This window comes from Chanodichthys erythropterus, chromosome 2 (assembly GCF_024489055.1).
Source record: "Chanodichthys erythropterus isolate Z2021 chromosome 2, ASM2448905v1, whole genome shotgun sequence".
NCBI lineage: Eukaryota > Metazoa > Chordata > Actinopteri > Cypriniformes > Xenocyprididae > Chanodichthys > Chanodichthys erythropterus.
In genome coordinates, this window is record NC_090222.1 from 24446300 (window position 1) to 24474295 (window position 27996).

Sequence of the window (27996 nt, forward strand, 5' to 3'; positions counted from 1 at the left end):
TGGTCTGGTGAAATTTTGCAGGCAACATCCAGTCATTCCAATATGAATCACACAATCCTGAATTTTGTGTGAGGGCCAAAGATTTACTCACGCATATTTTGCATCGGGTTCAGGTCGGTCACTCAAATTCTTTGCGATGTGTGAGCTGTGCTTCATACACTATTGCTAAACTACTGAGAACGGACAGGGGCCTTTTTGTCTGTGAAATTTTGCATAAATTTGATATTCAAAGTCAGTAAACATGTTAAATTAATAAGAATAAAATGTAACTTGAGAATCGTCATTTTAGAATCGGATCATGAGGTGTCTATGGATTCCACCCTTAATTTTCATTGTATTTAAAAGAGCAGCTTAAACATTCTGCAAAATATCTTCTATTATGGTCCACAGGAGATATAAGGTCATACAGGTTTGGAATGACACAAGGGTGTGTAAATTAGGAGAACTATCCCTTTTATTAGTGCAACTCACTCGTGAATCATGGCCAATCAGCTCTTTGCACTCATCACAGGTGTTGGCGAACAGGCTGTCATAGCAAGGGATGCAGTAAGGGTTATCCTCCGCCTGGATGTACTTCCTGCCGTACAGGGACTCCTTGCAGTTGTCACAGTCAAAGCGCTCGCTCATGTTGCTCCTAATCCGAGTCAGTCCCTGTAACACACAAGGAAGATATAGAGAGGTGAGGCTTCAATCACAGCTGCGTCATACTAAGAGAAAGAGACACTAACAAACACATACAGGCAGATCTGTCATGAGGCACTGTGCAAAACGTCTATTAAGTTTTATAGCTCTGTGATGATAGCTGGGAAATGAGAGGGAGGAAGCTGGAATTTTAGCAAGCGCACAACTCTATGCTGCATGTGACGTGGCAGCGCAGCTGTAGCAGTTTCTCAATTCTCATTTTGAGAAATAATCATTGTTTTAAGAACTTTGTTTTGCTTGGCCACCAAGCAAAGATGACTTTGACCTATGCTTTTCAATTTTTTTTTTATCACCATCTCACACTGTGATGATGGCTGTGTTTTTAAGACACTGTAGCAAGTTAAAAGTAGTTTTAACTTAAAAATGCATCTCAAGGCCTTTTTTCCAATCTGTTGTGTCTGCATTTTGCCGTTTTTGAAAGCAAGATCACATCCTGTGTGAACTGCCCCTAACATGGCTAGCCTTTCAGCAAATTATGTAGGACTACTTAATTAATATCATATTTTAATATTCACATATCAGACTGATAGATGTATTAATACTGATTTGTCACCTTACACTACCATTAAATAATAAAAAAAAAAAATTCATACTTTGATTCAGCAAGAACGCATTTAATTGATCAAAAATAACTGTAAAGACATTTATAATGTTACAAATTTCTATTTCAAATAAATGATCTTCTTTTGAACTTTCTATTCATCAAAGAATATATTGAAAAAAAAAATATAGTTTTCAAAAAAAAATTAAGCAGCACAACCATTATCAACTGTGACAATGATTAGAAATGTTTCTTAAGCACCAAATCACATATTAGAATGTTTTCTAAAGGATCACGTGACACTGGAGCCTGGAGAAATGGCTGCTGAAAATTCAGCTTTGCCATCCCTGAAATAAATTATATTTTAAAATATATTAATATTGTAGGGGAATTTTACAGTTAAAGACCCAAAAGACCAGATATGATGAATGAACAGAGTTTAAAAAAATAAATTTTACTGAAGAATAGTATGCAGTTTAATCAGCAGAAGCCAGCTTCAAGTCTCAGAAGGAGTTTGTAGACCGCTCTGCATAAATTCGCATTTCCACAACAATTATACTCTAACAGATTCAACAAACTACGTCATTACTTCAGGTTGAATGATTCTGATTGGCTGAGAAAAATAGACAAAATTAGTAATCTTCCACATATGGACAGATAGCCAGAAGCGCATCTCCATTCGTCAGGATGTTGACGAGGGGACCCTGGATTTAGGTACTGGATGTCCTTTTGGGGTCATGACATGGCATCTGCTGGTCTCAAGCAGAGTGCCAGTTGTCCACCAGTACAAAGGACCTGCACAGAACACTTAGCGCACAGAAACAACGATTCACAGCTTCTTCAAGGTTGAAGTTGATCTGAGCTCTGCTCTGAACAGGAAACTTTCCCAACACATACTGATAAGTTGTACTTTTCTCTCAGTGAGAGGTAGACAATATTCAAAATTATTTTCTAGTGTTTGAAGGATGAAAAGGAAAATAAATGCTTTATTGCTTTATTTATATAAATGCTAGATATTGAAGCAGCAGTGGATTCCAGAATGCACCCCTTCAATATAGAAAATAGTTATTTTGATTTGTAATAATCTTTTTTACAATATTACTGTTTTTACTGTATTTTTGATCAAATAAATGCAGTGTACATCGCCTAATTAATATTTCATTTTACATTTATGCATTTAGCAGAGGCTTTTATCCAAAACTACTTACTTTGTATTAAAGGTAAACGGTACTTGCTTGCACATAAGGTCAAATAAGCAGATAAAGCTTTATCTTTCAGTTAAATAAGGAATTTGAGAGAGGAAATCAATGAAAAATTACATATCAAATTCCTGGAGTTTGCACCTAACCCAGGCTTTCTCGCTTTGGCATCGATGTGCAGAAAAAAACTGCATGACGCATAAAATGTCGACAAGATCACATAGGTAAGACTATACTCTTGTTTGAAAAAAAAAATAAAACTCATTCTGTTGGAGGTCTGCACATTTGCATGCTTCACCAGCAAATATTTGTGAATAAATACTTCTGCCTTGGATGCGTAGACCACTTAGGGAGAGTGTTTAGAGCAAAAGTGACAAGAACTCTTAATTTTTTTGAAAGAACAAGCGCTGAACCAAAACAGCAGATGTTTTTTTTATTTTGTAATGCCTGTCTTACATCACACAATCTTCATAGGGGAGTACGGATCAGATTTGTTCACATTCGGTACAATAACATACCCTATGTTCACAATGCGAGGTGTTAAAATTTACAGTACACACATAAACCAACAATGTAATAAAAACACCAGGTTGACCTTAACGTGAGCGTACGGCCCTGCGAGTGCCCGTCACGGAATAATATTGTTACAGAGTTGCGGCAACGCTATCAGGTTGCCAAAACATTACTGAGACGTTGGAGGAAAGCCTTATGATAAGTGATAGGCCTCCCTGGCAGAGACAAGCCCAGTGTATCAGTTTCCACCCAGCTAATAATAATAATCAGCCACCACCGAAATAATGAATCTATTTGCGCTGCCTGTCTTACACACGCCCACAGGGAGGGTGTAATCACGGGATGCGAGATGAAAGATATCAACCACGGTGTTTCATCTTTCCTCTTTCCCCTGGCAAGACAAAAGGCTCAAATGATCGTGGGTGTGAAAGGCCAAGATAAAAAAAGGGCAATGCACCTCCTGAAGCTTCATAAATAATCAGCTGACACTCTTTTACTACGATGATACCACTTACCCTCAGCAGAGAGCTGCTCTAAAAGCTTCTTTGCCCTGAATCTGCTCGTAAATTAGGGAGTACTCATGTTAAAGGCTCCCGTGGCCTGAGGCTGCCCCTGGTTTACATCATTACAGACCTGCGTTTGAGAGAATATGAACCTTCTCCGTTCCCATCAAGGGTATCATGGTTCTGTGTTTCTCGTAGATGGGTCAATGACATGACACATTTTTTTTTTTTGTCCTAGTCATTCATTTATTCAAAAGTATATTAAAAATGCATATTCACTTTTAACAAATAATTTGGCTTTGTAGATACAAGAAAAAATGTAATGGTTCTTATGAATTAATAATTTATAATATGTTGTAAAAAAATAACTTTTCTCCTTGAAAAATACGTTTAAAAAGAGATAGATTCTGAAGAGAAATATGTATTATTACTTGACGGTAATAATTATTTACTTATTTACTTGACATTTTAGAGTCATTAAATTAAAAATTGTCTTAAATACTATACGTTTTCAAAATCAAAATTAAATCTACACTTATAAGAAATTGGCACACATTATATAGTAGATTTTTCAAAAGTTTTTTTCCTTTTATTGACTCTTTATTGTCATTATACTATGATACGCCGAATCAATGCTATTTTAGAACGGCTTTTATTTTTATATTTTCAGTTTTTTTTTTTAAATTTTTTAATTTTTTGTTTAAAAGTTTTTCATCTAAAATTTATATTTCATTTTATTTCAGCTTTATTTCAATTAACAAAAACGTTTTTAATAGCTTAAGTGTTAGTAAATGATAACAGCATGCCATTTGACGACAAGTAACAGGAAAAACATGTAAAAGCGGGTAAAGACAGCTTTTGTGCAGGTGTGCGAACACCTGGGATCCATCCCACAACCACCATCTACTTCCTTCATCTTGCTTCAGATCTCCAGAGCTAATGGCTCTCACTTCCTGGCAACTTTTTAGACTGAAAGAAGCAGAAATAAACCCAGGCTTAGTGCTAAATGTAGCATGTTATAAAAAGAAGTTATGGAGGTCTGATAAACATCTTTTAAATGTACGTGGAGAAACTATGTTTCATATAATGAAAGTCGACAGATCTATGCATCTTTTTTCTTTGATTTGGCAAGCATATGCAAAATTTCACTTTAAATTTCATCTAAACACAGGACGGGCTCTTTGCACACGCCAGGAAGGATCACCAACAGAGTTTCGAAGGCCTCATCGTTCACCCAAATAACGTCAACAATAGCGGTTCTGCAGCTTGACTACAAGTGTGTTTACGGTCTCTGGGGAGACGTGAGCTTTAGTTAGCATAACTCGCCTCCTGGTAATCATTAAAGATGAGGTAGGGCCGAGTCCGTCACTGTACAGAGGGAAATATTATTCCAACTCAGATGATATATAAATACTTATGCTGTCTAGGGTGGGGGTTGTTATTACTTCCTTTCTGTGCTTAGTTTCTAAAACATCATGAGAGCAACAAATGGAACAAGCAACATGAGAGTAAATGGGCAGTTTGGACTAAGGTGGAGGGCATGATGTCATCTGTGACCCCAGGGCTAGACGTCCAGATGTGATTCAATCCAGAAGCTGGGAAAATGAAGTAAGACCTCTCTTTACTTACAAAGTCAGAGCTGGTTTTGGTTGAAATCTAATGTGGTATTTTGTACAGAACCATAAGGAATCCACTGACAAGCTGCAGTTGTTATTATTCAGATCAATTTGTTTTATACAAGATTTTTTTAATTATTTTAAAAAATAATTTAAAATTAAATGGCATTTTTTAAATTATTATTTATTTTGTTACATTCATGGCAACGTTCTTCTGAAATGACATGACAATGAAAAGATCAGGGGAATGAGGTTTACACACACAGCTCCCACCACGCCTACGTCCGATGAAATCGTCAACACTGGAAGTATCTTTAGTGCCACATAACAGCATGTCATAACGCAAATTCAGTTGCTGGACACTTGTTGTCTATTTTTGACACACTGCAGAACAAATCCAGCCACATTATTTCTCCTGTTCAACTGAAATATAATAATTTTGCTTACAAATATTATATGCGTGAATAGCGTATAACGAATGTCATTCATTTTACAGTATCTGTCTTCACTCGGAGCCAGCTTATGATATTTCTGGTCTCTGGCCTTATGTTAATATTCTTTGTTTCTATCCATGATATTGTAGCAATACTAACATACTAACTAACAGCCATTTACTGTTGCTGATTGCACAGTTACAGTGAATACTCTGAGATGACACACAGCATTGTCGCTTGCAGCGTAGACAACCTCACTCGTTTGAATCGTTTCTCATTGTCGGTCACTTCCAGTAGTGCAGACATGCTGCCAGGCTGTCTTCCTGCAATACTTTGAGGGAAATAACTGTTTTAGTGACCATAAGCCAGCTCTTAAATATTTCAAAGCAGCTATCTTGTCGCCTTTTGGTCCTATCTGTATCTGAAGGATATGGCGGTCCTTCTCAGAACAGTCTGTGAGATTCTTGGGGAATGACAAGGCCACAATGGCATGTTTGTCTAACTTCAGAGAGGCCAGACTGAAAGGGAGCAAGGCTGCAGGGACATGGGCGGCGTGTTCACGCAGACCCCCGTCCCGCTGCAGTTTCAGAGACAACAACACTAATCCTCTGACCAAACTCCCATCACGCTCCACTTCACATTAAACGGGCCGGCAGTGCCTCCCGCTGGGAAACTGACCCAGGCCCTTCCTATTCCTGGGGTCCAGCCAGAGCTCGGCCTGCAAACGTCTGCCTGGGCAACAGGAGGCAATGGCTACTTGCCACCTCACCGTGACTATTATATAATACAACAAATTCAATAACTCGCTGACTTTTATATCGTCAGATATAGTTCTGGAATAACATATCATGCATTCCATAGTACAAATGGATTCTGTCAGATTAATACTGAGGCTGCCTTGACTGGCCACATCATTTTGGGCTTGTGATGAATGTAATATTCTCTGTACTGTTTATGGAATATGTAGCTTTTCTAAACTTTAAAGGTGAAGGATGTAGTTTTTGCGACACTAGTGGCATCTAGTGGAATTACAAAAATAAAGCATATTTTGCAAAGGCCCCTTTCGCACGTTGCACCTCCCCCAACTCACACATCACAAATACAGCTCTTAAGAGTCCTTGTGAAGGCATGTCTCAACAGGTAAAAGTAGGCTACTTTGAATTAAAATCCCAACATATTAGAAATACTTTTAGCTGTGTTGTTATGTATCATGAGTAAGCAATTGTGTAGCTAACACTCTGTCTAGAGCAAATGTGAGAGTCTTGCTTATAATAAACCCATCTAACATATCTGCACAGGGCACATTTTTTGACATGACACAACTGTTTGAGACTGTCTACACTGAACACATCCAAGTAAACAATATAAACTGGAACATTTGTCTTTCTGAATAGGTGCATGACAATGCTGTACGGTAATGTTGTATGGCTCACTTTGACATTTTCATGACCTCTTTAATCTTTGAAGGTGCACTTCTGTAAAACAGACTTTTCTTTTCCCAAGTAATGCGTCATGGTCTGGCGAGTGGTGAGTGAAAATGCAGCATATGGATTAACAGACAGCAGCACACTGAGGTCAGTCTGCTATTGGAGCAGCTCCAGGAACAGTGATAGCTCTAGATTTGATTTACAGTCAGCAGAAAACACAACACCAGCAGAGTGTACTGTATATCATTTGAGGTTAAGGAAGCCATTGGCAACATACAATTTCATAGGTTTTGGTAATTTAGCACAATATCATCAATTATAATCTTATTTTCATTGACTAGATAATGCTAGACTAAATTTCAATTAATATGAACAAATCTGAAGTGCTCAAATTAATGGCTGACAGGTTCCAGGGACAAGATAGGATGCTGTCTGCCTAACAAAACACTTATGATTCTATTGTAAAGTCACAGTATCAACATGAAAAAGCTGCAGTGAAGAATATATACATGTGCATTTGGTATTGCCTTTTAGGATTGGCTCTCGTCACATCAGATAAGGCAAAAAACAGCAGAGAGAGGGTGGGAAGAAAGGGAGAAAGAGCCTTATCGGAGGAAGCAGTGAGGCAATTGGCGATGAAGATGAGATAACATTAAAAAACAAATCCAAATGTTTGCTCTTACTCATTGACATTATCTCTGTTAAAGTACTTGAAGCATGACAGATGATACTGTATATCTCTCTACTTTTTTTTTTACTTGTATTTTTTATACAAAGTAACTGTCTTCACACATCTGCTGTCACATGCTGATGTTCTAGAACAGTGGTCAGAGTCAGACACACCAAAATCTGGAGGAAACTACCAAATTCCTGAACCTGTTAGCATTCCACTGTACTGCCCACGGTACACATACCTTTCAAAAGAGACCAAAACCATGCATATACTCCAAATGGTTCAAGAACAGCATGCAATTTACTTTGGCTATGCCTTTTTTAGGCATTTTAGGCAAACTTTCTTTCTTTCTTTCTCTTTCTTTCTCTTTCTTTCTCTCTTTTTCTTTCTTTCTTTCTTTCTTTCTTTCTTTCTTTCTTTCTTTCTTTCTTTCATCTATATTTCATTATAACTTTAAAAAAAAAAAATCATCAATTTTATTTTAATCTGCAGACCAATGTTTGAGATCCTCTGCTCTAGATATGCCTCTTGGTAATGGCCGTGCTTGTGAAATTGGGCCTTTGTTGTTTACTCTCCCTGAAGCAGACAATTTGACAGTGTTAGTAAATGATCTGTTCGACTGCCGCCACTGAGTTTAAATCCTACACATTTTCTCTAGTGTGACAGTGATAAGAGTTAACATGCGTACTGGCCAGACACTCAACATCGCAACCGCAAAGGACTCCGTCTCGCTTACACCCTGAATCCATTTTCTGTTACAGGCCAAGCCATGTGAAGCGGACGTCACTGACCACAGTTATCCTTCAGAATGACCATCATCAGCAAATAATCCAAACCGAGACAGCTTTGCAAAACAACAAGGTTTGACGTAAACCAGACAATGACCCGCATAAACAAGTTCTCTTTCTTTCTAACCCTTTTTATCGACCAAATGTATTATTTACCCTTGCACTACTTGCCTCATTGACGCAAGGAGGCAGATACTCTTGGGTGACTGATCAACACTGAGTTCGTTTGTTCATTTTGGATCCTCTTCTATTTTAGAGCATGTTAGATGTGAGACAGAAACAAGCCAGAAGAACAGACATAGACCAGGCCTAACATGTCATTTCCACTGAGCCCTTTAAACACAGCCTTATGCCACATGAGGATGGCAGTCAGGTTCACCTCGAAAACATCAATGAACATTAATGAGCACCTGCTTAGGGAGCTAACATTAACAAGGATGTCATTATCCTAGCTTTTAAGCAGAAGAGAGGTGTGAATATATGCTCTGAAAATCACCCTTACAAACCACAGGCCGTTCCAGAGGTATATGGATGTGTCTGTAAGCCATCATCCAAGGCCAACTCTGACTCCCTCCACAACAATAACGGCTTTATTTGACCCTTTTTGGCCTTTTCATTAAAGTTGTTTGACATTTTAGACTTGATCTGTGCCAAGACAGTTTAGATAAAGGCTAGTGCAGTCATTAAAGAGGACACGCAGAGCTGCACAGTCAATTAGAAAGCCCTAAAGGAGTGCAGTGCTAGCTTAAGTCACTGTGCTTTAGCAAAGGCCCTGAGGAGGAAGAAATGTTCAATTTCACAGAAACTTTATTCTAAATTGCAGCTCTGTATGAAAGAGGCAATGAGCCAAAGTGGAAAAAAAAAAAAAAAGGCACAATAAAACATATATGAAATATAATAAGAAATGTTTCCTGAGCACCAAATCAGCATATTAAAATGATTTCTAAAGACTGAGAAATGGCTGCTGATAATTCAGTATTTTGAAATATATTAAAATAAAAAAATGTTATTTTAAATTGTCATAATATTATTTCAGAATAATATTAATGATAAGAATGTTTTTACTGCACATTGACAGAATCATATTTCTATACCATGAAATGTATTACTTCATAGCTACTTTTACTTTTTTTTCTTTTTGTTAGTGTTTGCACCGCTGTTACTCCATCTGCATTTCAGGTGTGCTTCTCCGCAAGCTACTGTGTCAAGGAAAGGTGAAAATAGAGGTAGATTTATTCATCATCTGTATTTATATCCATGTAGATGGTTAAAAAAGGTCTCGCCTACATATTTCTTCCTGTGTAGTGAGAGACAGAGGAAAAAAACTGCCATACATTACAGTTTAACATCTGCTTTCTATTGACAGAAGTATGCAGTTGACTCCAGAGTGCCAAAGTAGGTTTGGAGAGTCATTGCCCGAAGAATGCAGGAAGGGCTGTCTTTTCTTCACTTTTTGTGGTATTTGCCGGTAAGTGCTTCAGAAGCAAAAATAATACAAAGATAGAAACTGACAGTATGAGGGGCGGACTGGGATGAAACTAAAAAGGAGATTTGTATGGTTTGAGTTGTATTAAGTCTTGGAAATCAAGACAAACCAGAGAAAGACCCAGTGAATGAAATGTTCACAGCTTTGTTGTATTAAAAGAAGCAGAGGATGAGGACAAAATGAGAGCAGTGGAGAGAGTCAGAACAAGAAGCAGTCTTTTAACCGGGGCGAAGACGACTGAGGTTGGGTTATTGTTGGGGGAGGGGTGTTCAGAGGATAATGTAAGACAGTAAGAAAGAGGCAGTGAGCATATTATTGCTCCAAGAACAAACAAACACAATTGCAATCCCATGAGCCCGCTTGCTTTACTGTTTCCCAGTGGCTACGCAGAGTAGAATTTATGACCAAACATGGTCATTGGCGTCACTGTCTTCCATGTGTCATCAGCCTTCTGTAACTGAATGCTCCTTTGCTTTAATGTCTGAGAACTGTAACCTAAAGTCACATATGGTCGGGTGAATATCAACACATGCTCCTATAAGAGGATGAGGCCAGAGAGGAGAAGCATAATGAGGAAAGGAAAGAGGAAATGAAAAGCAAAGCAAAGGGAAACAAAAGAATGGAAAGGAAAATAAAAGCAAATGGAAAAAGAAATGAGAAAAAAGTAAAGTAACTTGGACAGAGGAAAGCAAATGGAAAAGGAAATGGAAATAAGAAAGGAAAGGGAAAAGGAAATGGGAAAAGAAAAGGAAAAGTGAATTGGAAAGAGGAAAACAAAGGGGGGGGGGGAAATAGAAAAGGTAAATGTAATGTAAAGGGAAAAGCAAACACAAAAGTAAAAGTAAAGCAAATTGGAAAAAGTAAAAGAAAAGGGGAATGTAAAACGGAAAAGAAAGCAAAGGGAAAGAAAATAGGAAAGGAAAATGCAAATTGCAAAGCAGATGGAAAAGGAAAGGGGAAAGTAAATTGAAACAAAAAGGTGAAAGCAAAGGGAAAAGAAAACAAGAATGTAAACTGGAAGGAAAGAGGAAACCAAAGGCAATAGGAAAGAGGAAAGTAAAGGGGAAAGAAAAGAGGAAATGAAAAGGAAAGGGGGAAGAAAAGGGAAAATTAGTGATGAATGATTGACTGACAAAACTCAAATAACAAAATCAGTAACTCTTTGTCATTGTAGCTGCAATACACTTGACTTGAGTAGAACCAACACTGAGCTGATCACTCATCAGATGTGAAGTGTGGACACTGGATTCCTGAGTGCTGCCCATCCCGCTCTGAATATTCTAGAACAACCCTACGATTAGAGCAGAGTGCTGCATAGGCTTGGCAATGCTACACGTCAGATGTCTGGACTCGTTCTTCCCCATGCCGAGTAGAAAATAAAGACAGAGAAAGGTGGTCTGGCAAACACAAGGGGCATTTGTAAAGCATTTCCTTAGGCTAAGGGTGGGCTCCTAAATTTCATTGGTGGTTTTTCAACACGCTGTAGCAGAGAGCTTTTTAACCTCTGGAACACTTGTCTTGATCAGATGTCTTTTGATGTTGTTGATGGAAACCGCTCGAGCACACTGCTCCATCCTCAACATGACAAATTATTTACTATGGTTAGAATAATCGCTGGTGAGGTAGATTGAGCGTAGCATTCAAATGTGCCTTTCCAAACCCGCTTTATAGGAATGCCCAATGACAGCACTGACTGAGACGTTGTTCACTCACTAGACAACAGTATAACCAAAGAGCCTGAACTCATCTGCTCAGTTACCAAAAATTAAAAGTAAATCTTTATGTTGTTTTCACTTTCTTGCGCCTCTTTTCCACCCCAAACAGTTGACAGAAATCTTTGAGAACCCAAAGTCAAGTTGATGATGTGCTCTGACCTGTTTTAAGTTAGGAAAACAATGAGAACAGTGGGAACATAGTTGTGATATTGAGTCAAGTTGTGATTTTCCTTCAAGTGACATAACATAGCAGGCAGTGAAGGGGTTCAAGGCCTTTCCTATTTGCTTTCTGTGTTTGTACTTCTCTCTGCTAGTCACAACTGCTATTCGTTGGCATCACAGTGTGGCCTGTTAGGTCTAGTCTCCAAGGTTTTTGGTGCTATCTCCTACATTCTTTCTCATGTCAACACAGAGCAAATGAGCTGAAAGTGTTGTCGTTTGTTTTTCACGTTTTCCATGCAAAAGGGTACAGAATAGCCTGAAACTGGTCAGTTAATGGAAGTTTAGCCTTCTGATATTGTTGAATGGCAACTTTGGGAAATCAAATTATTTTATTTTCATATGAGGTTTATTCATGCTATGAAAGAACAGAAAGACATGTCTAAATACATTTTAAAACTCTGATTTGAGTAATTAGAATATCAAATTATGCCAGAATGGTATCAGGGTTGCAAATTTAGCATTAATTTAAAATATCACTCAGTAGAAACTAGTTATTTTGGGACCAAATGCTGGTTTGTATTTATTGGTTAACTTTCCCTTTAATTAAAGAACTATATTTTATATATTATAATGCATTTATAATAAATAATATAAATAATTATTACACCATCCAATAGTTTGGAATCTGTAAAATTCTTTAAGTCTCTTATGCTCACCAAGGCTGCATTTAATTGATCAAAAATACAGTAAAAAAAAAAAAAGTTATATTGTTAAATATTTTGATTACTTTTTGGTGTTACAGGCCATTCTAAATAGGGACTTTTAATTATAGGTTAATTATGTAAAAAAATTTATCACCACAGTGTACCATATTAGTGGAAAGTACCTTTTATCTTCAGTCCAAAATGGGAATTATGCACGGCCCTAATTTTGCCACTGAAGTGACTCCAACAAACGACATTTGACATCATGTGAAGTTTTCAGAAATTAAATTAGGTCATGGAGTGGTTAAAACTCTCCTTTTGTTGAATGGGTTTCCTCTCTGATCTTTATTTCTGGATTTCTATACCTACTATTAATACTAGATTTGCTTTACAAATGTTTCCATTCATGTCAAGCACCCCATATGAAAGGAATCTTTCTCCTAGTAGTGCTTGTAATAATTAGATGAGTTTTGCACATCACAGCACAGTTTAAGAGTGCATGCTCCCTTTCACATAACGCATGAAAGGGTGGATTTAAACCTGACTTGCACCATAACCACGGCACAGCAAGAGCATAAGGCTAATTTGGGTCAAAAATGGTAGCTAGGTAGTCCTAGGTGGTCTCTGTCTCACTTTGTTTTTTAATGTAAAGGTACTAATTCAGCAAGGTCAGCCTTACCAGAATGAGAGCAGCGGTTTTCAGGTCAGTCTGAGCATCTGCAAGCAATCAACCCTCAAAAACACAAAATCTGTGCCGCTTTGACCGACCCATGAAATAATTCACTCTATTTCACTTTATTTCAAGTATTTCACCTAAAAATTAAAATTGTCATTATTTATTTACCCTCACAGTGTTCTAAACTTATATGACCTTTTTTTGAGCAAAACATTTGATATTTTTTTCATTCAACAATGCACAGTGATGGCTGTAAAGATAAAAAAAAAAAAAAAGACCATTCATATTCAGAACACAAATTAAGATATTTTTGTTTGTGTTTTGTATCAAACTGCCAAAGTCACGTGATTTCAGTAAACGAGGCTTCGTTATGTCATAAGTGTTTCGAAATTTCAGTGGTTCACCCCTGGGGGGCGTGACTTTGGCAGTTTGATACACACTCCGAACTACTGATTCGAAACAAAAGATTCGTAAAGCTTCGAAGCTTCATGAAGCGGTGTTTTGAAATCGCCCATCACTAGACAATGTTGAATAAAGTCATTATTTTGTTTTTTTGCCGCACAAAAATTATTCTCCTCGCTTCATAACATTAAGGTTGAACCACTGTAGTCACGTGAACTGTCTTAAATATGTTTTAAGTATGTTTTTGGGCATCTGAAAGTGTTAATTATCTTGCTGTCAATGGAGGTCTCACTGAGCCAACGGATTTAATCAAAAATATCTTAAGATGAACGAAGGTCTTACGGTTGTGGGTATCACATAAGGGTGAGCAATTAATGACAGAATTTTCATTTTTAGGTGAACTAACCCTTTAAGCTGAACTCAAGAATCAGATCAGTCCAATTTGTCAATTAATAGCTGATTTGTGAACCGGATTAAAAGAACAACCCAAAAGGATGCATCATTCACTCAACTGGTTCTTGTGTTCAACTCATTGACACAGTAAGATTCAAGAGATTTTTTTTTTTTTACTTTTTGTGCGGCAGAAGAAAGAAACTCATACAGTTTGGACTACTATTGTTTATGGAAGTCAATGCTTTTGAGAAAAACTTTAGCCTTGTGAGTACTAAATATTTGCCTTCTGTGTTATCTTAAGATTAGCAGTATTAACGTATTATCTAAAGATTGGCAGTGCAGCAGGAAATGGACAGATTTTCCCTCCAAGCTGACAGAAAGGGAAAACACTCATAATGCCAAAACATATGAAGGTATCCTGCTAAATAGGAAGCGTCCAGCATAATTTAGTGTCAGAAGTCAGTCCAGGATACTATCCCTTTATTTTTCTACCATCTCATTTATGGCTCTTCTCCTTGGCAACATGTAAACAGTACCCTGGCTCCACAGAGCAATAAAATACCAGTGATGTCTACCTTCATCATACAAGTTGTATGGGCATCACACACCACATCTCAACCTCTTAACCAAATGAATTCTCACATGTTTCAGCAGCTTAGGAAAAGTTCCAGTGCAGTTACGTGATACAGTTACAAAGATATGTGGTCAATTTTCTTTCCTGTGTTGGCATATTTACTATTGAAACAGGACGTTTGGTGGGATGTATTGCAACAGTTGGGTTCCAAATCCCATTCATTTTCTCCAAAGAGAAACTGATTTTTACAGTAACTTATAAACCTCTAAGGACAGACTTACCTTGAGCTCAGAGGTGGTTAATCAATGGTATATGCATCTGCTGAAGCCATTAGCCCTTATTTACTGACTAAAACTTGACTAAACTACTGCATGTGGTCTCGCTTCATTTGCATCAAACTACTTCTATATTTGTATACACTACTGTTCAAAAGTTTGGGCTCTGTCAAAAATGATCAATTACATGCATTTTTAAAATGTAATTTATTCAGCATCATTACTCCAGTCTTCAGTGTCACATGATCCTTCAGAAATCATTCTAATATGCTGATTTGATCAAGAAACATTTCTTATTATTATCAATGGTGAAAATGGTTGTGCTGCTTAATATTTTTGTGGAAACCATGCCACATTTTTTTTCTTGGATTCTTTGATGTATATAAAGTTCAAAAGAAAAGCATTTAAATAGAAATCTTTTGTAACCATGTAAAAATCTTTATGGTTCCTCACTTTAAATCAATGTAACTCATCCTGGCTGAAAAAGTATTAATTTCTTTAAATAAATAAATACTCCAGTACAACTTAATATATTCTTTCAGTTTTATATATTTTAAATCAGTTATTTTTCCATTGTTTTTGATTGTCATTCGCAATGCATTATGGGACTGTAGATAATTCCCTCAGTGTTGCACTTTTTTTCTGAATAATTTTGCTTTAAATCAAAGTTTGTAATATTGTGATTCACCTTGGAGATGGTTGGAACAGAAACTGTGGCTTCCTGTTGTAAAGTGACCTATAGCTCAGCTGCATTGTGGGGGTCTTCCTTTATGTCAGCTGAATCCAAACCTAATCTATAAGACATCTGAACTTCTATAAGTCCCAGTAAAACTGTGCTCATAACACTGTAATGCAGATCTTTTCATTGCACATCAACTTTTCTCAGGGGGCGTCTTCCTATAGCCCTTCATTCAGAGATCTGCCCACAGCATCTGACAGCTAGACAAACAAACACAATTTGTCAGTAACAAAAACAGAAGGCAAAGACGCAGTAGAAGATCTAGAAACAATGGGGTAGTTGTTCAGGAGGGGCCGACACTACGAGCAGCTGCATACACACATCTTTTCTCTAACTCAGTTGGTGGTTGCTTTCCACAGCGTATAACCACAACCCCACACTGGCCCACTGCTAATCCAACAGACTAGATAAGATTATATAATGTGATAAAGTTTGGAAATGATCTGCACAAGACTGTCAGGTCTAATTCCCAATAGTGGTTGAGAGAAAAACTATTCCTTTTATGCTCTGGAGTACCTGATTCTGATTGGCCAGTAGAGGAATTCTGCAGTCAAGTATGTTTATTTAATGACTTCTAAACTGACCATTATCCCTAGCAACCGATTTACAATTATTTATCATTACTATTAATATTTTTCATGGTTCATAAATCTTGTATCACTCTTTCTAACTCAAATCAATATGACCATTTGTTAGGGATGCATGATTTATCAGTTATCGGACAATATTAAAGCTACGCAGGATCAATGAATATGCAAATTAGCCCCACCTCCACTCAGACTACCACTCGGTCAAATGTAGTAAATGCTACACAATGGCAAGAGGAAATATTGGTTTGATTCAGCCATATATTTTTGATCCAGAAACTGATTCAGAAGAAGAAGAGGAAGAGTGAATTATACAGGCAGGCCTGGTTCTCAAAAGCAAGAGCACCCCCAGTTAGTCCTGTTTTATCTTCATATTGATGAAACAGATTTGGTATTTGTCTTTGCGCACTGGAGAATGACAAATGTTTCCATTTACTATGTGTTTTTGCAGCGGTGAACAATGTAGCTAATCACAGACATGTTTGTTGAACTCTTGAACACAGTGACCAATCAGAGGTGTTTAATTTAGTCAGAATCCACTCACAGGTCAAAATGCTGGAATTTTTGTTCTGTACAGAGGTTTGCATGCTAGTGAATCTTCTCAGTGCAGACACAATGTAAATAATAGATTCATTGTGCAGTGTATACAACTTCATTGATTATAACGGAACTTTGTGAGATTGCGAACTGAGATGAGTGACAGGTTTTTAGTGGTTATAAAGGGAGCTGTCTTTGCACGCCATGTAGGCTATATATAATCCATTCAGAATTTGATATTAAAAACAACACATATAAACAACATTAAAAACTTGATTTTCAACAGAGGGCCTTAAAAAACAATAAACAGTTAAATGTAATCTTTATCCAATCTCAAAATGAATAACCATTTTATACTATACTGTACATAATTGTGTGACACCTAAATTCACTTGTGGAATTTAAGATAAATGATCTTAATTTTTAGTTTTTAAGACAAAATATATTAGAATTTTAATATATGCCTTTTTTGGTTATCGGCCATAGCATGAAATATCGGTCAGACTTTTAATGTCAGTGCATCCCTACCATATTCATTAAGCAGTAATACAGTAATTAGCCAGTCAATAACGCAAAATATTAAAGTCTTGATTTATTGTGCATGAAGTTAAACTGTGCTCACATAAAGAAGAAAGTATCACACATATATTTGGCTTATATAAAAGCAAATAATTCATCAGTTTGTTTCAACTCACTGCAGAAAAAAAAAAAAAATGCTCCTAAATATAGACTTGCATGTACATGTGCGCACATGTGCAGACACACACTTTTTTTTCCTGTGGAAGGATCTAAGAAAAACACAACCGCCACTGGTGGCTGGATTGGGCTTAAACACGTCTCCCTTGGTTCTCTTTTATGACTCTCCAAGGACTCATCTAGACCACCTCCCTTCTTTTCCTCGTCCTCTCTTTCTTTTCCTGCCACGTTTTTCTGTAACCTTCAAGATAAATGTCACATGCCGAAAAGCAAACCCAGAAAAAAAAACCTTACGCACATGGCTAGACGCATGCCTATAAATTGCCATAAAATGGGGAAGCGTATACTTTGCATGCAAACGGCTGTGGGTGTTGGCGACCTCCAGGGGTCTTTTTTTCCCAGTTCCATTCGCAGGGGACTGGTCTCCAGGCACCAGAAAGCAGAGCACTGGCCACGCTGCTGGAATGAGCTCACTTCAAAGGTGACCATAAATCAAACAGTCGTGCCCCCGCCATCCGCTACACCATCCCCCAAAATCCCTTCTGTCATTCTCAAAACGAGGGGGCTGGGAGAGAGGCATTACCTCATAGACTCTGGGTTCAGGCTTCAGCACTCATTGGCTGCCAGTAAGGGCCGTCGTTTAATTTGCTGCTTCCTCGATTATCAAACTACTCAATTCAGCTACAATAAAAACTAATGCCAAGTGTGATATATGTGGCTGTGTCCCTTCATTGGCATCCTAGGTCTGATTCTCAGATGTATCAAAATCAGGTCAAGTGACAGAAGAAGTCCAGAGTCCTGAGATGGGTGAGGCATTTGTGGGTAACCTCCTGTCAATCTGCAGTTCCCAAGGTGCCTGTGGTTAGTTGCTGGACCAACGGTAGGTTATCTTGGCAAACGTTCAATAGACATGTACAATGCATTTGGTAGTCCATAACTTTAGGATTAACTATTGCTGAAATTAGCACGCTAATTAGTATAGCACACATTAAAACACCAATTCACCTAGCTGGAGCGATATCCACGCTGATATACTACGGTGTGGCATCAATTTCCGCTGAGTTGTCATATCATAAGTATGTTTTAGGCCATGAAGTAAATACTGTAAAACTCTACATTGATTGCTTATGCGATTTTAAGTCTGATGGGGCAAGTTGAAAAAAAAAAAAAGAAAAAAAATTTCTTTGACTTTGCAGAGGATAAGAAGGGCAATTCATCATGGTCTTATCTCGCTGTGTCACGTGGGACTCTCTTTATCATGCATCCATGCAAAAACACCATTTGTCTTCAGTGCCTTGTTCGTTGCAAGTGATAAAATGTATGTTGTTTCTTGAGTAGAGAAAAAAACGTTAGCATGGATAGTTTGGCGAATGCAGATAAGACTGTATAATTATGCAGATATCAAATCAGAATGCCTCATCTAAGTGTCTATCAAACTTGGGCACCTCCCTTTCAAAGCTCTCTTACTATACGCTGCTTTCTGCCATGATGTTTCCAACCTCATTAAACCCCACAACCCTTTAAAATCTCCATCTATTCCACTTACTAAAACAAACCTGGTTGATTTACTTGACAAACTGAGTTCCACTGTGCAGTTGTGCATTTTTAGGCCAAGTGGAGCAGCTCACCACAGATAAATGAATATGCAGACAGCCAAACAGACCCAAAGCCAGACGTAAAGACATCGGTCTTAGGTGGCGAGTGGCGCCAGGTTCTGCACATGGCTTTCTGAAAATCTCATCATAGATCATCCAAAAATATAGATTTTGTCATGACAGCTGCATATTAATAGCAAAGACTGCAGTTTTTTGGGCTGAGCTAGCAGCCTAGTTCAAAGTCAATGCATCTTGTTTTAATAGCACTGATTTATTCCTTTACATAGAGCTTAATGTGCATTGTTAAATATCTGTACATATTCCCATTCTTCTCAGTTTAATTGTTTTTTTTTTTTGTTTTTTTTTTCATAATCATAATCAGTATATGTATTATATTATGAAAAAAAGGCTTTCAAGATTAACATTCAGCAGTTGGATATTTTCAGAGTGAGGCAATGGCTTTTAGTGTCAGCACTCCTGCACTTGAGTTTAGGCAATCTGGCTCTTGTTTTGTGTAATTATGCATTTCATCCATTTCCCTGCACTGGTTCGATATCCCTCTGTCTCTTGTATATAAAAGAACAGCAACTTCATGCCATGGGGAGAAACACAATGTTATTGTTTCCATTGAAGAACCCCTCATTCCAATTCAGTCCATTTAATTTCTCTCTAATTCCTCCTAAAACCTATTATTTAGGGAAAAATCATAATACAGGACTGCTTTCTTGAGAGACATTATTAGTCATGTCATGAAGTTTATGCGGTGTACTGTATGAATTGAATGTTTTGGCAAAATGCCAGTCGTCTCTAGACAAGAGATGCAGAACTATTTAAATAAGTGCCCACATTCTCTTAAAGATTTTCCGAAGCTATAAGGGAACATCTAAAAAGCAATCAGTATAACAGGATGTGAAATAATGCAATAAAGCTAGATTGTTTCCATTATAATCAACCGGCTGTCAACACTACGAGTCAAAACATTGCACACATCCAGAGTAGAGAACGCTAATGATTATATTAGGAGCGAAAAAGTTTTGACACTATTGGAACCCATGTCCAAACATGACAATAGCAGAGAAGTGTGTTTAAAATGTAATTTATGTGTTGGTAGAGTCCATGTGTTAAGCGTCAACAGCAAACAAGTCATCGAAGCATTCAAAGGGGCTCTGTGTTTGTATCCTCAAGGTTTTTCTCAAGGCAGCCCTGTCAACAAGTGTCAGACAACAAGTGTCTTTGCTTTACCATTGCTCTGCTCTTATCCAGGCCCTCTCCACTAAATCATCTTCATCTTTCTATCCACTATAGCCGGCATCCTTTTATAGACACAACACGGACACTTTCTCCCATTTATGGGCTTCTGTGAAGTGCAGAGCAAAAGTCTTTTGAGGTGTTCCCTCAAAGAAGGCGACAGCTACCTCCGCTCACCATACTGCTCCATGGAACATTGCAAGAAAAAATAAATCTCCTCAAAACCTAAAGGGTTGTCAACCTACCTAAACCAGTGGCTACCAATACCAGGGAAATTTCATGATTCTCTAAACCAATTTCGATACCAGAGCAGAAATTCATATGTATATGTAGTAAATATAATCTACGGGGCTGTTGAATACTTGATTCTGTCGGTTGTAGTGTTGTCAAAAGTACCGACTTCAGTACCAAGTCAGTATTGAAATTTTAAAAATGTGACGCTTTGAGCACTGTTGAGTGGATTCGTAAACACCTCTGATTGGCCACTGTTCACATGCTCTCAGATATGTCTGTGACTGGCTACAATGATCAATGCTTCAAAAACATGTTGTAAATAGACATCAGTGAAGCTCTTCACCAAACGTTGGTCCACAGATAAACGCCTGCTTTCAAACACTTCCGTGTGCTTTCAAACGCTCCCGAGTGTTGATCATTGTAGCCAATCACAGACATATCTGTTGAGCACATGAACACAATGGCCAATCAATCAGGGGTGTTTACCAATTCGCTCAACAGCGCTAAAATTGTCACATTTTTTCAGTAATGACTTGGTAACAAAGTCCGTACTTTTGACAACACTATTTGGTTGATGAACATTTTAAACTCAAGTGTGCAAATATTTTTCATGAAAAGCACCAAGTAGTTCCAGGCAAGTCTTGACCGCATTATAGTTCCTTACCACTTTGACAAATTATTTCAGTTATTTTAAAGGTCCTTGCAAAGAAACAAAAACTACAGACACTGACCAAGCAAATAAACATAACAATAGTATAAAAATGACAAGGTAGTTCCACATTTTTCACATGAAATTAAATTTTACACTGTACAGACACACATAAAGGCACTCATGCCAGCCTCTTTCTGACGCTTCTTCATACACAGTGTGGACAGGCAATTTAGATTTAGATCAGATTCCAATTGGATACACAAATAATCGAATTTGGGCTGACAGTGTGTCTTTGTCCAGCCTGTTTACATTCTCTTAAGACAAACTGAATGTTTACATTCATACCTAGAAGTGCATTTGACCATTCACACATGCATCTGCATTCCTCTACCAGATTTCTCTATGATGCAAGTATCTTGCAGCTGTTTACTTAAGAGGGAAACACTCTTGCACAGCTGTGCACCACATAAACATCTGCATAAATCGGAGGGGAAGGAGACTAAAAATTTCAGAAGCGATCCCAGTGAGCATTAGTTTTATATGCATTCCACTGCAGTGTGCTCCATAGGTCAGCTAGGGTGAGCCGGTTCATCGTGCTCCATAAAAGATTATGACAGCTTGTATGGTGTCGAAGTCAAGGTTTGTTTAGAAGTCCAAAAGCAACCGAAATTAGTCATTCATCCCTACATACAAACACAAAACAGATGCACAAACACGGAATGGAAACACTTGAGTCAGATTTCCTCTCATCAGAAATGATGTCACAGCCATTTGCTCTCATCTCTTACAGATGTGGAGGCTAATTAAGCATTGGGAAGTGATCAGCACTTACAATCCTGACTTGGCACCCTATAATGTGCTTAAATGTATCTGCTTACACATGTGGATTTGTGCATGTGTGCGCATGAGGAGATTCCAGCTTTAAGATAAGCCTTGTACAAAGACAGGAACTGTGGTGGGGAATTGCATGTGTAAGATGTAATGATTGTGATTAATTCTTTTAAATGGCTTCTTGGAGAATTAATTGCTCCTCTTGACGATTCCAGGCCTAGTAAAAAGCTAAACAGCTGGGCCGCTGGATCTGATTCACAACCAGTGGTTTCAAATCTAAATATTTGATTTCATTTTTTCCTAGTGTATATCTAGCATACTATTCTCTTAACACTTCCGTGCTGTTACCATTGAAGATACAACATAGCTTTTACTGGATCACATTGACCCTACTTGAGAAATTACAACTCAAGTGTTGTTTGTAACTGAGAATGTGTGAGAGACATGGTGACAGTGAAAGCATTTTACATTGCTATGTGCCAGTTATATAATCAAGTATAAATCATGTTTGATTGAAAAAGCAATTTATACTTTTTATGCTTGAAGCAGAAATCTAGATACATAACACCATACGTTCTTTAAACTGTTTAATATAAAGTGCTTGTGTTGTACACTTGTTTTATACTGTAGCTCACTCCATGACCTCTGAATTTCCTTTTCTTTTTTAATATTTCAAACTGATGTCACTGATAATGGTTCTCTGTGCAAAGACCTCACTAATTTAATCAAAACAGAGAGGTGGCACAACTGATGGAACATTAAAAAAAAAAAAACAAAGTTTAATTTATTAGCAAGAATGTATCATGTCAAAATAATCAGCCTGCAGGACAGATGTTTGAACCGTAAGTTTCCAGCATATGGTGAGTCACAGTCCAAAGTAGCAAAAACTCCCAACCATGAAGATGAACTGAGCAGTTTGTATCAAACCATGTGTCTCACTTTTTAAAATGTGCCATTATTGCTCAGGTAAGATATGCCTTTTCATTAGTATGTTGCATTTTTAAATTTTTTAAAGATAACCTTTGTGTGATTATTTTTCTTTTTTGATGTTTTTGATTTCGATGAAATGATTGTTTTGATTATTTTGTTTTTGTGTTTCATGAAGGATTAAAAAAATGAATACATTGTGATTTCTATAGCAGTGCACCATGGCTTTGGTTTTCTACCACTCCTCAACTACAGGTTTTATTTGCACTGGATCCAAATTTTACAGGAAACACCCTGCAGTTATACACATATTTCACTCTCATTCTGATAGTATGTTACAGTAGGTTTGACAGTCATAGCTTTGAGAATGCCAACTAGACACGTTTTATGTGACTGTTACAAGTACAGACCAGTGTTTACATTCCAGTGTGTGTATTCATTGTCAGGTTTAATGCATCTCTTTGACGGATTTGAGAAAATTTCCTATTGGGAGTTGGTGATATGTGTGCGAGATGAGGGGTGAAAACCCAACCCTGTGACGGGACAGCGTATAGTGCATCTCACAGCCCGTACCTCTCGGGTGACTGGATTCCTGTATCTGTACGGAAATTAGGTGTGTCAAAGCTGACTCAGGGACTGTGTCTGGGTGACAAAAGAGTGTGGATGGATAGATTGCACAGTAACATCTGTTGGTTGTGATAACAGACATAATAAGCATGGTCCATTAGAAAAACTGCAATTGCTTAATCCATGTAACCAACAGATGTTTACTGACGCAAGCAATGCATCCAGACACATGCCATGTGGCATAGCTGAATCACACTCATAAGGTCTGATTCAGCAAGTTTTGAATGACCGTTATGGATGGGAATTGCAAGGACTTTAAAGATTCCAGTTCCGATTCCATCAATGATTCTTAGTATCTTTGACTAAGAAATATTCGGGAAACGCATATGCTATTCAATTTCCAAATTATGAGATAATTTAGGTAATAAATGTAAAACAATCCATCATACACGTACTCCACATGGCTCTGGGGGTTAATAAAGGCCTTCTGAAGTGAAGCGATTGTTAAATCCATATTTAAAACTTTATTACCTATAATAACTAGGTTCCGGGAGATGGCCGTACACATCAATTTGTGGTGGAAGAGTAACCCCTGACTACGACACATGACAATGACCAATGCGGAAGCACAGAGGATAGAGCAAAACAAAACACTGGTCACAAATTAGAAGTCTAAAATTAGAAATTTGAAAGAGAAATGTCGGAGGATTTCAATATTGTTGCACAGCTCGACACTGCATCACGGGTTACTCTTGTGGAGCAAGTCGACTTGCGCAGTATGCATACGGTCATCTGCCGGAAGCTAGGTATTTTGGTTTATAAAATTTTAAATATGGATATTTTTCTTACAAAAATCGCTTCACTTCAGAAGGTCTTTATTAACCCCCTGGAGCCGTGTGGAGTACCTTTATGATGGATGGATGCACTTTTTTGGCTTCAAAATTGGCCCCCAATTCACTGCCATTATAAAGCTTGGAAGAGCCAGGACATTTTTCAATATAACTCTGATTGTATTCCTCTGAAAGAAGAAAGTCATATACACCTTGGATGTCTTAAAGGTGCTAAAGAGGATGTTTTGTTTTATACATTTTTGCAATATTACTTGAAACTGTCTTTACTAACTGATAAAAGGCTATTTATTAGGTGCACTGAAAGGAATAATATTAATATACATCATCTGTGCACGAGGTAGGGCCTTAAACACATCAGCCAATCGCCAAACCAGACTGGCCCTCTGGCTGGTCAATCACTGCCATGACGTTCCTTGTGAGAGACGTGAGCGGCTGCACGCTCCAGTAACTTTCCACACTCCACAGGTGCCGCTTGCAATGTTTTTGTCAGGAGACAGGAGTAACAACTGCAGATTATGAGTTACCTGCGGTGAGTCCGACATAATGAATCCACTAACACGATACTGCGAATGCCGGTGGTAAACAAACACTCGTGTTCCAATACTCGTGCACGAGTTTTGGGAGGCGTTCCCTTGAAATGAGCTGTGAAGGAGGGGGGTTGTTCTTACGCATGCGCTCATTTCAAAAACTCACTAACAGTCTTTGGTTTCTCGGTTGACGAAAAGATCCTCTTTAGCACCTTTAAGTATAACAAAACAGCAATTAAACTGTATTTAATTTGCTAAAAAGAACCGACTCATTAGAGCCATTTGTTCGAAAACCATTATTGGAATGGCTGAACTGGCCAAATCTTGACCTCTTGGTGCTCATGGTGACACAGAGCAGCATATTGGAGTGTTGTAGAGAAATGACCGGAAGACAGACAGACAAAAGGGTTCAACAACAAGTGGTTCAGAGCAAGACACAAAGCGTCTACGAAGGACAATAAGGCTTGCGAGAGGAAGAGAGGGGAAAGGTAAATAAACAGTACAAGCGAGCTGATAGCACACTGAGCAGTGGGTCGCATGTCTTGGGACCCAAGCTGTGAGGATCTGATTTCATCCATTCATTCTCCCCCGGTCTGGGAGGAAGCCACCATCTCACTGGATCACAGATGCACCTGGAGTCCCCCGCAGGAAACCAGCAGTAACTTCCTTTAATTCAAAGTTAACCCCCCAAATAACCAGTCATACAGTATGTCCCCCATGAGCTGTTTGAATAGTAGAACACAAAAAGTCTGATAAAAAAAAGAGATAATAATTGAGATTTTCACACAATGAGCTTGTGATATACTGTATATGGGATGGTCCCAGAGTTGAGACACTAACTCGTGATGATGTAAAGAAGACAGTAAATGCAGTGTACTGGCATGTGTTATTCTTTCAAGACATTTGAATTCACATTGCTTCCCCTGGCACTCTTATTAGAGATGAATCAAAGGGTTCATTGTCTCTGGCTTTGAGTTATCTTACACATTTGGTTACAGAGCTGCTTTATTGATGGACAGATGTTCAAGTCCAATGAATTTGCATGTGGATGGTCTGATAAATGTTTATGGCTTGGACACACTTTTTCACTCTTTTGTATGCCGTTCATTCTTGTGAATGGACAACTACATTGAATGTTTGTAGTGACCAAGCAAGTGGTAGGCTTTGAATAGCATACCACACTACTCTTTCTAAGGCTGCTGTATATAGTATGTATAGTGAGCACAGTATGACTTTTTTTGTATGCATAGACTACAATTGCCAAGTGAACAGTATTCAGTGGAGCTTACTATATGGAATACTGCATACCAAAAAGGACTGCACTCAGTCCTATCACTGATGAACAACAACCCCTGCATAAGGCAGTGTTTCCAAAGAATGTGGCCATTGACCTTACATACTACCAAAGTTTCAGGGATTTCGAACCACAAGAAAAAAAGACACTGAAGACTGAAATAACACTGAATTTTGTTGGCACAACAGGACACTTCAGAAACCACGGTTCGTATAAGAGGAAGCCCTGTTGTGGTTAGCACAAAATGAAATACGGCCCAATTTAAGAATTTGGATTTCTTTGATGGGCATGATGAGTTATTCACAAGCCACTTTTGATGAAACAGTTTTTCTATGTGTAGAATATGGTAAAGAGAGGGTAAAGTGGTAAAGTTGCAGTAAATAAACTTATTTAATATATATATATATATTAAAGTCTCTAATGCTCACCAAGGCTGCATCTATTTGATCAAAAATCAGTAACAGGCTCCTAGGTTGGTAATGAAATATTATTGTAATTTAAAACAACTGTTTTCTATTTTTATATATATTTAAAATGTAATTTATTCCTGTGATGGTATACAGCTGAATTTTAAGCGGTTTTACTCCAGTCTTCAGAAATTCTATATAATAATTGCAGGATTCTAATATAATATAATATAATATAATTTTTTTTATTTTTTATTTTTTTTTTTTGCAGGATTCTTTGATGAATAGAAAGTTCAAAAGATTTTTTTTTGTAACAATGCAAATATCTTTACTGTCACTTTTGATCAACTGATGCATCCTTGCTGAATAAAATTATTAATTTCTTTAAAAAATGAAATCTTACTGAACTTTTGAAAAGGTAAGGCAATATCAATAATAATAATAATAATAATTTAATTTAACTGATTACATAATAAGTTTGTGGCATGTTAATGAAAGGGATGGAACTTAAGTTTCAAAGAGATGATTTTGTTTCTCCACAAGCACCTCTGAGCTCCCACTCTTGTAATAATGAATGGGAATGGTGGCAGACAACATGGGAATCTGGCTCTGAGGTAAGCAGTTTCAAAGGCTCTTAATGCACCAAAAGGCACAGTGATGCACCTCAAAGATCTCTGCTCTGCTTTTTTCTCACGCACACACAAACATGCATGTCAGCACATGCCATGCTGCACTTAAAACGTAAAATACAACTCTTTAAGAAACACTTCAAAAGTTAAAAACTCAATGATCTGCAACGTCTACAGGATGCCAGTGAACAGAGGCCAGTCACAGCAGCAGGGCTTGAAAATAGAAAAGAAAGAGGAAATGAGTAAAGGACCCAGATCTGTTCTTCCTGCGAACTTTCCTGACATGTTCACTTCAGTTTTTGCCGTTTTCTGTCTTGTCAAGACCTTTCCGGAGTCAGAAAGCATTGCTTAAATGAAAAATCTCTGCCAAATGAGTTTAGTCATCAGCGGATCTGATAAATCAAGAGGACCCACCCACTGATAGATAAAATATTTCCACTCACCTTTTTTCAATAACTCAAGGTGTGTCTTTATGAATCACATCACTCACTGATATGTGTAATCCATTTCCTGTTTTATGTTAACTCAAGGTTACTTTCTATAAACACTGCACAAATTATGAAATACCATATCAATCTCAATGGGTGTCTATATTATTACCTCACCAAACAGGCCAAAAAAAAGAAAAAAAAAACAGGAACTTGCAACTAGCGGTTACTCAGTCCGTTCACTGTGCCGTGGAATGCAACATTTTCTGGGATGAGGTGTGTTCAAAGATGAGCGATCAAGTTCCAACCTGGATCTGCCTTTGACTAAACTCAGGAATATGTCAGGGCCTCACAGCATGCATGCTTTCAATCTGCTTTTCTAATGGTTATCTGCAGGCATACAGTTAATTCCAAGACTTGAGGTTTGGCTGTCAGAAAACTGTCATGACACGTGTGCCTGATGC

General features: G+C 37.8%; 1 protein-coding gene across 1 annotated transcript in view; it reads right to left on the minus strand.

The window, feature by feature from the left end:
- The window catches only part of fhl3a (four and a half LIM domains 3a), a 38278-nt gene that overhangs the window by 9512 nt on the left and 770 nt on the right, over positions 1 to 27996 (minus strand). The window contains exon 2 of the mRNA XM_067405911.1: positions 472 to 651. Within this exon, the coding sequence (XP_067262012.1) occupies positions 472 to 627 (156 nt within the window). The 5' untranslated portion in view covers positions 628 to 651. The remainder of the gene's footprint in view (positions 1 to 471; positions 652 to 27996) is intronic.